Below are 12172 nucleotides of genomic sequence, written 5' to 3' on the forward strand. Positions count from 1 at the left end.
AAGCAGATGGGAGACTACAAGGCCCAGTCCATTAGCTTGGCTGGAACCTACTGACACTTCCCTTCAAAAGCATCTCCCTCCATGACCATTTCACTGTTATTACAGAATTTATTTAACAACATGCCAGGAGTGGAACCTGAATTTGCTCAAGTTCCTCTCTTCTCCATCCATTTTTCCTTTCAGTATTGTATTGGTGGTTAAACTATATGGCATCATTGCCATTACAGATCACCTTGAATGTAAAGATAAAAAGGTTGTATGTAAATGTCATTGGCTACTTAGGCTACAATTCTACAAAGCGATGGATGGTAAGTCAATTAAGACCTAATAGCCATAACAAGAAAATGAACCTGAATACACAAATACTGGTGGCAAGAATTGGGGAGGAGAATGAGAAAGGACAAAGTTGCCATGAGGCAACCACAATGGCAGTCAAAGAAGATCAGAGGGAATACTGGGGAACTCACAATCAGCAGACAGGGGTGGAGAGAATGAGTTCCCACCAAAGGTTTCTCAGCTATGGAAGTTTCCCAAACCAAGGCTTCACGTGGGCACAGAAACTGCATGTGTGATGCATGGAGACCGCAAAGAAGAAATATTGGTGACAAGAACAGGGGAAGACTAGGGGAATTCAGGCCCTGCTCCTGGCTTACCAGAAGCATTTTTCCGCTGAACACAGGATGTTGGACTATCTTCAGCATCCAGTAATGAATTTTTATTACAAAATTGCCTCCTTCTTAAAAAAGTTAAATATGCATATGTACATATAATCTGTGCACATGATGTACATGTTGGAGAAAGGAATAGATAACATCAATGGCTTGTAGTTAAGAAATCTTTACTTACTTGTCTTCTGCCGTTTTTGGTGAAGGGACTTTTAAAAGAAGCTTTCTGCGTTGTTGTGCTTCTTCTAAAAGATGTTCATCTTTTGGGAAGATTCCCACCATCAAGTCCATTGTAGTTTTTATTTTTACATTTGGATCCAAGATATCTGCTAGTGATTTATCTTTGCCCACTATCTCTCTGGCTAGCTCTTCTGACTTCCAGTCTTCGATTGTCTTTTCTTTGGCTCTCACATAACTAACTGCATGGGCAGAAGCCTCAGTGACCTTTGAGTTGGTTCCGAGTGCTTCAGCAGGGTGCAAATATGGCAGTCTGGCTTTGTTCTCAGGCTCTGACTCCACACCTTGCCTTGTATAAGCACAGAAACGCGAGTATGACTGTTCAGAAGTGCTAAGTGTCTTAATCTGGTCTTTCTCCAAGCCGCTTGGTAAAGCAGGGGGCTCTATTGTGCTCACAAGGTTCTGCCTACTTTCCTTCTCTGCGTGACTCTCGGAATGGACGATCTTGATAGGAACCATCTTTACGGTTGTATTGTTATCCATCACTCGTTCAATTCTTGAGAAAAGAGAACAACATTAACTGCTAAAAATGCCACATCATATTTAATATATGAAACCTGTTTAATCACACATTTATGGCTTTCCACATTGTATTATTGTTAGTAGCTTCAGAATTAATGGGACTGCATGTTTAATAACAAAATACCTGCTTATGCATGTAGAGACTGAATGGCACAGTTTTGCACTGCATATTCTGGATTATTCTTAAATACACATTTCTTTTCAGCCATAAGCATTCAGGTTACAGGATGGGCAAAGCACTCAGAGATTTCAGAGGCAATGACTCTCTTCCTTTTTTATTTTTATAAGCAGAACCAAACAGCACATAAGATTGTGTGGACATGAACTTAGTGGGACTTACTTCCAAATAAATGTGCATCAGACTGCAACTTGCATACAATGTCTCTCTTTTGCAAACATTCAGTGCCTTGAACAACTTAAACCACTATGATGGCAGCTGATGACAGAGTTTATGTACTGTAGCAGCTATCTATAAATGGATTTGCACCTTTCTAGTGGCATTATATACACATTCCATTTGGCATAACCATCATGTTGCTGTAGCTACATTGGTGCAGAAGACCGCTTAGTATGCCACAGTATAAAGTCTTATCTTTATGACCTGAAAGCTTCTTAAATTTTGCCCAACACTGGGACAGCATGGTAATGCTCATGCAAACTATTTGTGATCTATGGTATACTTATCCCTTAATGAATAGCGCCTCTCTTTGCATGACAGCGATGAATTTACAGTTATCGTAATATTGGTGCACAGCAATTTTGCTTCTTTACAGTTAGTTCTGGAATATGTAATCCTAGTAAGATAACTTAGTTGGCTTATTAACATCCAGCAATGATCAATATTCACAGTGATCTTGTCAATTCCAAATGTATTTTGTCTATGTCTGAAACTCAGACGCACTGTTGAATCTTGCTACTTACCTATATAATGTTTGTCAGACTTTAAAGATGCAGGTCAAAAACCTATATTTGCATATTGTATAAATGTGGCATACTTTCATTCCAGTTTCCTATCATTATTATCATTACATTTTAGTTATACTACACTTTCTCCAAGATACTCATAGCACCCATCTGTATTCTTATTCTATGTGGTAAGTTAAGTTGAGGGGCAGTGACTAAGCCAAGTTAACCCAGTACAAATTGTGGCAGAGCAGGTACTTGAACCCAAGTTTCTCCAGTCCTAGGGTCACTATTCTGCACTTCACAATATTTATTAGCTATGAATAGCCATGGATGAAAATATGTATTTTCTACTGCTTCTGAGATCTACTGAAAACAGAGTATGTTTCTAGGTACCCTGCAATGATGCTCCAACCTTTGAGTTTTCCTGACACAGAAGGCTGATGCTGGCCAGAGAACACAATAAATCCACTGGTCTGGGTACATTCCTAAGCACACTAGCCTAATTCCACTGATTGCTATGGCACTCTGCTGATGCAGAAATACCTGCCATTGTCATCAATGCATGGCTTGCGGCCCCATCCTGCAGAGTGCTTTTGCAGCAGGGAACGGAGAGTTGCACTGTAGGGTGGATGCCAGCGAAACCCACTGTAAGAATGGAGTGATTGTTGTTCTGAATTTTACTGACAATTGGATTCTTGGTTACTTCAATCCCAACAATGCAATTGCATAGAAACTGTTTTTGACTCAACACATTCTAGACACTGGCTCTGATGTACAGTTATGGGTATCATGCATACATTACTAAAAGAATGCATAATTAGAGTGCAGTTCCAAAGTGAGAAGGGAGCACTGAAGTAGTAGGTTTACTACTTCATCCAAACCTCTGCTGGCCTGCATTGGCCAAAAGAGAAGGGGGAGGGTATTTTATCTGCTGGTGTTGGTTTTTAAATCCCCCCTGTTCCCAGTCCTTATAATGGGAGGAAAATTTCCTACCCCAGCTGCAGGCTGGCACAGGGAGGACTGGAACACCTTGCCCCAGAGGAGCAGAGAGGTTTGGATCTGGCGGCTTTAAGGCTGCCTGTGTACCTGGGATGTTTTCTGATAGTTACTGCCACAGGAACATTGCTAGGGGCACTTCTACACCTGCAGACCTCAAGGTGCACCACAGGTGTTGCAGAGGCCTCCACAATGTCTCTGCCAAATCTGAACACCCTCCAGCAAACTAGATCTGGGATTAGGATTATTATGCTGGCTATTGTGATCAAAGTTAACTCCCATTCTGTGTCATTATGCTGACATTGTAAAAATGGTGCCAGAGAAGTCAGTCAATGGACCTTGGAGTAGAAATGCTAGAGTATGAATGCATACATATGGATGCTACTCAACAGAACTGTGCGCCTCTCCCATGCACCCATGTCACTGAAATCCTAGGGCAGCCTTTCCCAACCAGGTGCACTTCAGGTATTTCGGATGGCAATTCCAACATTCCTGACCATGGCTTATGCTGGCTAGGGCTAATGTCAACAATATCTGGAGAGTGCCAGGTTGGGAATGGTACCCTCGGATTCATGGGAGCTCATCAATTCCAAATGGGACACTCTGAGTTTTGGGACAGGGCTGTACCATTTTATTACACTCACATGTTGAAATGACTTTTACAATGAATACCAAAGCTATTGTGCCTCAAATGTTCAAACTGTTTAATCACTCACTTATGGCTTTCCACATTGTATTATTGTTAGTGACATCCTTCACAGAAAAAAAAAAACATGTGGTACTGGACACAGTGTTAAGCACACATCCAGAATTCTTCTAAGTACCCATGTGACCTGTGTTTGAAACAGCTTTTCCCAACATGGTACTTTCCAGTTGTTTTAGGCTACAATTTCCACCATCCCCGACTATTGGCAATATGGGTTGGGGTTTGCAGTTATAGTCAAAAACATCTGGAGGGCATCAGGTCAGTGAAAGCTTGTTTAAAACTACACTGATGAATACAAAAACATTTAATGCCCCTGAAATACACACCAAACCGTATTATCTTGCTGATCTAAAAGTTCAAGCTCTAGACTGTCTGCATCAGTGACATTCTTTAGGCGCTCCATGGCCCCAACACCTACTCATGGATTTCTTGGCCTTCCCCATATTTCCATGTGTCCTTAGGGCAGCTAATAGAAAATGGATTTGGGAAGCATGCAACATCCATATCTTGTAATAACAACACTTACTAGAAGTATGTTCTTGCTAGCCTAAGTAATGAGAACAATGCATGCAAGAAGCATTAAGACCTTTCAAACACTATAGGAAAGTGTGAAGGTATAATCACAACGGTGATTGAGAATAACGATGACTAAATACAAATGCAGTATTGATTGGAGTGCAATATAATACATATTGCAATGGCAGATACACCACCTCTGTATACTGTTGGTTAAGAGTGCTGGACTGGGTCTCAAGAGAGCTGGTTTCTAGTCCCCACTCAGCCACGAAACCCACTGGGTGACTATGGATCAGTCTGTGCCTAACCAACCACACTGGATGGTTGTTGGAGGATAAAGTGGAGAGGACAAGGTTGTAACTTGGAACCTTGGAATGGCAGGACACAAAAGCAATGCAGCAGCAACAAATAAAAAGGGAAATATCTGTACCAACCTCAGTCCTGAGTAAACCTCAATTTAATGTGAACTGAAGCAAAACTTTAAGTAGAAGGTTAATACATTCATGCTAGCCATCAGTGTAAATATAAATGCCACCACAGGTTAAATCCAGTGTTGCATGAGCTCTCTGCAGTAGGACTTTCAGAGAAAATACTCCCATCTGCTGCTTCCTGGGAACCCCCGGATCATCTTTGTAGGGTCCTTCAACCCTCAGGAGCAGACTTGGATGCCTGCAGCCATCTGTGGAGGGGAGAGCAAATCCATTCTGCCAGCTATTTCCATTCCATCAGCAGATGGCCACCACTGGATCCAAAACTAAGCAAGCAACCAATACAAATCACATACCTCTAATTTAAATGTCTTTTTTACATATAGAAAAGCTTCTAGTCTTCATAAGGTAAGTATTTCATGCTCCTACTAACAAAAAACTATTCTAGTCTATTGTTCAGCTGAGCCAATTTAATAGTCATCTATGGCAGTGATTTTCAACCTTTCCACAGCTGGGGACTGGCGAAAACAGGAAAACCCACCTCGGGGACCGCTGAGGCAGAAACAAAAAAACACCATACACATAACACAGTATAATACAATACTAATACACAGTATTGTGTGTGAGTTTCCAAACACAAAACCAAAAAAGTTAAATTTCTCCAAAACAACCAGAAACCAAACAACAAAAAATGCCAACAAAACAACAAAACCAGTGTTGTGTGGCTCCCAGCCAGCTCCCACCAAGCTGTCTCTCCCCTACCTGTCCCCCCTCCCCGGTGCATCCCCCATGGACACGATGCCAACAGATGAAGAGTTGGTGAAGCACAACCAGACCCCGTGCTGGTCCACAATAAATGGGATGCAGCCCTCCACCCCATGGACTGGCACTGGTCCACCAACCAGTGGTTGATCACCACCCGTTGATCTGTGAGATACTTTCTGGAAGGTCATGAAGAGAATGAATCCAAGGGTCCTCCCCTATTGTTTATTTCTCAACAGTTGTCTTTGAATGGGGATGCTCCATTTAGCTGTCAATGTCCAGGGTCACTACTATGAGAAAGGTAGTGGCCCTGAAGTTTTTTAACTCTACTCCCAGTCAGTTTTATTGGATGAGCCATTCTAGTATTAAATATAGGAGAGAAAGTTCTCTGTATGCCACAAATAACTTTATGAACTTCACTCCCAATCAGTTTTATTGGATGAGCCATTCTAGTATTAAATATAGGAGAGAAAGTTCTCTGTATGCCACAAATAACTTTATGAACTTCACTACATTTCCCCCTTATTTTTCTAAATTAAGTGCTGCTTTTATTTAAAGAAAACACTCATACCCACAATCACTTTGGTTGCTCATTTTCACGTGTTTCCCCAAATAATAGTATATCCTTATCCAACTATGTTTGTATAAAGTTTTACAAAACCACCTCAGATTATAGCTAAATCCTAAATGTACTACACAGAAACCTCCAGCTGAAATATGAATTAAGTAAGTTGTACTGGATTTATGTTCAGATAAATTATAAGGCTTTGTGCTTACAAATGAGAAGGCTAGCCTGGAAGCCACGGGGAGATTCTAGTTTTCTTTCTTCTTTTTTAATTTTGTTTCAGTAATGTAAAACACCAGTATCTCTGGATCTTAGTCAAAGGGAGTTCCTTCTTGCAGTATACATTGGTTGTTGCTGTTGCGTCATAGCCTATAAACTGCCACATTATTTCTAAAACAATCTGGAAATTTTAGGATTAGACAGACAAGATGGCAATCACTAATGTAACTTAAATATTAAGATACATGGTTAAGAATGGGTATAAAGCCGCATTACCTAGTGGGATTGTCATCTTCAACAGCCACAGGAGGTTTGTCAGTCAATTTCTGTGGAGCAAACTGTGGTGACGGAGACCGTGACGCCTCCATTTCGGCTTTCAAATGGTGATGGTATGTTGAAGACAGCACAGGTGCAGACGGGAAGTGTCTTTTTTCTTCTAAGTGCGGACAAACATTATTTGTGGGTGCTGATTGTGGAGGCCCCAGCACCTCGGCACTTATTAATTTTCCAGGAACCTTTAGAGAAGTCTGAGGAGATGAACTAACTGCAACCACACTGGCAGCAGTGGGAGAGCAGGGCTGACCTGGCCTGTTGGACAGTGTCAGTAGAGAATCTGAGGAAGTGGAGAGTGATGCTGGAGAACAGTCCTGTTGATGGTATTTATTATCCCGCTTGGGAGGGGGAGGCCGCTGAGGCACAGGGCCATGTTTCTTATTCAGCAGTGCTGAATCTGCCGGCAGACTCTCCTCCTCTTTGCCTGGTGATGCACAGAAGTAGTTTGTGTCTGATATTTGTAGCTCCGAAATGGCAAGAGGCAGCACACTGTGATCTTTTCTTTTCTCACTTATGTTTTCCTGCAAGTACCTGTAATCACTGGGCAACGTCCCAGATCTACTTCTGCTCCCTTGAGATGCAACTGCAGGCTGACCTGTGTGGGATGGCTTTGGGATTGCCTTCCATTTGTTCCCGGAACTGTAATCCTGCCGAGCAGTGTCCTCCTCCCAGTGGCATTCTGGGTACCCTGTATCAGTCGGCCTAGGAAAAAAGAGGAGGAGAAAAATTGCTATTGCATGGTCATCACTGGAGCACTAATGAATGAGCTGTGGGTTCAAATTAGTTGTGAGGCCAAAGATCTGAAGGTTATCTCACATTCCACAGCAATACGTAACTCTAATCTACCCAGACAGTGTGGTTTGAGTCATTCTATTTTATCAGAAATACTATGCAAATTCCCCACTGTTGCTGTAATAGTATAGGTAATATTATTTAACCAGAGGCAAAATGCAGCTAACAAAAACAGAATGACTGTTTCATTCACATGTAAATTAAAGGAGGTGATTACTTGAAGAAAAGTTGTACAAGCTATTTGATTTTCTTTAGACCGTGGGCTTTGTATCCAATTATACAGGGATAATTCAAACTAATCTTGCATTCCCCACCCAAATCCTGTTCCTCTACATTAGATCATCCAGGAAGAAATCAGATGGCGACATAGGCTTACACTTAAGGTTGTAAAACAACTACAATGTACAATTGCACAATATAGATTTGCTGATGGTGGGACAAGACAGAAGAAAGGAAAATATTTTTCAGAAGAGCATAAGGTATGACAACAATTTGGAGTGAAGCCCCATTGACCTGAACTGAATACTACTAAGGTTAGTGTTTGTTTATATTATTGGTTTATTGTCACATTATGGATTATTGTCTTATTACTTATTGTTTTGAGTCTGTGTGTTTTGTAATCCACTTTGAGAATCCTGTTGGACAATTGATTTGTAGAATATAAGCCAAATAAATAAATAACAACATTAAGTTTGAACTAATAAAAATTAGGTGTTTTCTGGCACTCACACAAAGTTTTGTGGAAATGGTCTGACCAGCTCATGAAAAAAATATTTCTCAACATTTAAGTGGAAGTCACATCACCCATGGATCTTAGGAGGGTGCAAATTTTGCTTTACAATAAAAAATGCCTTAAATATCTGTAGCAAATATTTTCTGGAAAAACTACACAACCTTCCTTTGCAATTTCATCCACTGCTAATTATAAGCAGGCCCCTGCATTCCACCTACTAAAATCAATGAATAAACACAATGCCAGCAAAAGCATCTGAGTAACAGCCCTTATTCTGTATACTTTGTTCTAGCAATAAGGAGAAGGGCAAATAACTACACCAGCCTTTCCTAGGTAGTGGAAGGCTGGAACAAACAGTGAGGACTTCTGGGACACGTAGTCCAAAACAGAGTACCAGGTTAAAAACGGCTCTGTTATAGGCTTGAAGGGCACTGAAACGACAGCCCCCACTTGAGAAAATCTCACTCAGCCGCATGCCTGTCTTCTGAAAGAGTTCAAGCTGATTTTGCCAACCTGTTTGCAAGTATGTGTGCAGCTAGCTGAGCTGCAGATTTTGGTGAGAAACTGTGGTGCAGGAAGCTGAAATTCACAGAAAACTGAATTCTGAAAGTTGTTGCAGTCATTCAATCACATCCCACAGAACAGCTTTGATTATCAGATCAGTATAGTAATGGAAGACTGTCCTTCTATATAAGCTTTCAAGGGTAAGATAAAAATATTTCATGGATTCTTCTATATTGGATATTCTGCTTTACAGAGAGAAAGAGAGAGAAGCTAGCTTCATTAAAGGAACTACCAAAACTAGATGTATGATATTCCTGAGGTTATACTTCAGTGCTTAGGATATATGAACAGACATCAGTAAGAATGATTATATGTCTAAAGAAAGTGCTGGAACAAGCTGATTTCTCAAAATATGGGGCAAGCGGAAATGAAAAAGGCAGCACTAAATAAAGGAGTGAGCAGGAACACAAGAACAACTGTGATAGCTCTATAATTAAGAAATGGGTTTAGTAATTTAAATGGGGGGGTACTTAAAGAGTTTCCATATAAACATTTTCTAAAGATTTTAATAGGAACGCCGGGGAAGGTTTCCTTTCCCCATTCTTTTAAAATTAGTGCTATTTAGTAGGGTTTTTTTTTTAAGAATGTCAAAAAATATAGACGGTAAATCTTAATTTTAAGGAATTAAATGGATTCATGGGGGTGGGAAATGAACTGCACACACTGGCTGGGTTCAGATGATCCACTCTTTGCTTAGCAAGACTCATGCAGCCACATAGAGCTTGTTTTGTCCCATGCTATTCCTTCCTTTGCATGTATGCAGAATCAAGCCAGGAGGGAAGAAAACCAGGGCATCCAGTTATGTCTAGGGCAAAGAACAATAATTAAAGGTTTCTAAACAAACCAGAGGATGAAACCATGGGTTAAATTTAGATATCACATCAGGGCTTATCTGTTCCCAGTTCAGACACAGCAAGAAATCATATATGTTGACTGTGGCTTGTTCATGCAAAGACAGAAGCAAAGCAGAAGCAAAGGGGGTACAGCTTTTATATAATTTTATATACAGCTTGTATATAATTTTGCTTACCAAAATGAGATTTTCTTATCTGAACACAACCCAACAGTAATTTTGCAAGAATTAAAAAGCAAGCAGAAGTACCTCTGAGACCCAGAAAGAAGGCAGGTTTGCTTTCTGATTAGAGGAGGTTGGAGAGACACTGTGAGCATAGAAAAGAAGCTGAAACAGAAAAGCAGGAGCCTTAGGAATGCTGCTTGTTCCAGATTACAGACAGAATAAGAGCGATTGATTAGACATTTTTAAATTATATTAATTGGATGCACTGAACACAGATGTTAAAGTTCTAGGCCTGTGGAAGCCAATGTCAAACTTCCTGGACAATTCTAGAAAGGCAGAATCTCATTTAACTAGAGCTGATAAGTAGATGCAAATAATGTAGATCTGTATTAATTGAAATAATGCCAGAACTACAGTTACTATAGTAGAAGGAAGACTGGCTCAGGGCACCTGAATTACTAAGCATAAATGTATAAACCATTACTGAATGTCAGCTAAACACATTCCAGGATGCTTCTCTTGTCTCTTCTCTTGTAGGGTTTCTACAAGTCAATCCCACATTTCAGGATGCTTAATCCATAAACTTCAGATGCTATTGTTGGTAAATGGGAAAATCAAGTATAAAGGTTTTGCAAAACTTTCTAGCAATGTAACCAACAAGAACATCTGTGAAACTATATACATGCCTTGTGAATTTTGCACCTTTGCTTATTGCAAGAATGATATTCACTGGCTGCGGAAGAAGATTACACCTGCAATCATTTCCATTCTTTAATTAGGTAAAACTGATTTAATATGCTGTTTTAACTTCCAGACACTGTATTATTATTTTACTGTCTGGCAGAGTTCCTTAGTTTTGAGACATGCTCTTTCTTTCTACAGTCCCTCAAAAACTAGACACACTCCTAAAGACATATTTTGTTTCCCTTCTTTTCCAGAGTTTTGTCATTAATTTAATTGAATTTTGCCTCAAAATTAAACTCTACATACATAGTACTATTTGATTAGTTTTTTAGAGCATTGGTAGTGTGGGAAAGGAGACAGCCAATGTTTTCAGACACTGGCTTGACAGCAAAATCCTGTTGCATGTTTACTTTGACTTAAGCTCTACTGAATTCAATGGGACTTACTTAATGCCACGTACGTGCATTCAAGATTACAGTTTAAGGTCTTGCACAAATCATTTGTATAAATCTCCCCTTTGATGCAATGTTATTATATTTGAGAAAGTATCTAATATAATGACACAGTGTTGTTGAGTGTACACACACACATACACAATGCATGTACACTGGAACCCTTTTTGACTGATAGGATGCAACAAAGGCATGCCAATGTGCCTGGTTACTCTGCATACAAGGCATACTGGACATCCCTGTAACATCCGTATTGGTGAGGACTAGTTGGGAGATCTACATTGCTGTTAATGAAGTAATAATGCAGCACTTAGAACAGTGAATGACAAGCACTCATTTATGAGAGAGAAATGAAAGCGCTGTCAGGGGAACCATGGGGGTGAGAGCTTTTGTACATCTTATCCTGGTATGTGAGAATCAAATTTGTTCCTATCTATGTAGACCCAATCTGGGATTCAAAGAGGTCAAATTTCAGTGCAACAGAATGTTTAAAAATGGCTTTGATGTGCATTAAGTAGGCCATTGGTAACACACAGGGTGTCATGTCAAGGTAACAGTACTCATAAATCATCTTGCACAGCTTTTGTCATGGTAATATTAATATTTAAATGATGCCAGAGTGTGGGGGTATGGAAATATAATGAGGATTAGCATATATTGTGTTCCTGTTGGAATCACTTGCAAGAATAAAACCTTAAAAGTATGTTAGTAAATATTTCATTTGTATTGCTCTAAAATGCCCCAAGGCAGACAAATTCTCTGAAATTGTCATGGATGTTTGAATGCGTGCTCATGCAAGGAATAGGAACACTACTCAAAAATCAGACAGACATTTTGTATCTTGGCATGCAAATTTGAAAAGAACTTGTGAGAAAGCCAAAAGAACAGGGTGTACTATCACCCATAGAGCATGCTTGACCAAGAATTCTTCAGTCTATCGCCAATATATTCTCTTTAAGATTTTATCACAGTTATCAAAACAACAAAATACATGTACTATTGTTACACATAAAATGATCTTAGTTAACTTGTGCTTGGAATTGAAAGGACACAGTCCAAGAGAAGTCACAGCTT

The 12172-nt window shown here is 40.0% G+C and overlaps 1 protein-coding gene across 2 annotated transcripts in view; it reads right to left on the bottom strand.

Moving 5' to 3' along the window:
* Positions 1-12172, bottom strand: part of SHROOM2 (shroom family member 2) — a 146454-nt gene that overhangs the window by 17707 nt on the left and 116575 nt on the right. The window contains exons 3-5 of one of the 2 annotated variants that reach the window (XM_044432391.1): positions 10047-10124; positions 6799-7557; positions 847-1398 (exon numbers count right to left, since the gene is read on the bottom strand). In XM_044432391.1, coding sequence (XP_044288326.1) covers positions 847-1398; positions 6799-7557; positions 10047-10114 — 1379 coding nt within the window. In that variant the 5' untranslated portion in view covers positions 10115-10124. The remainder of the gene's footprint in view (positions 1-846; positions 1399-6798; positions 7558-10046; positions 10125-12172) is intronic. The other variant, XM_044432382.1, reaches the window with a different exon arrangement.

Source organism: Varanus komodoensis, unplaced genomic scaffold (assembly GCF_004798865.1).
Source record: "Varanus komodoensis strain SLA01 unplaced genomic scaffold, ASM479886v1 scaffold1, whole genome shotgun sequence".
Taxonomy (NCBI): Eukaryota; Metazoa; Chordata; class Lepidosauria; order Squamata; family Varanidae; genus Varanus; species Varanus komodoensis.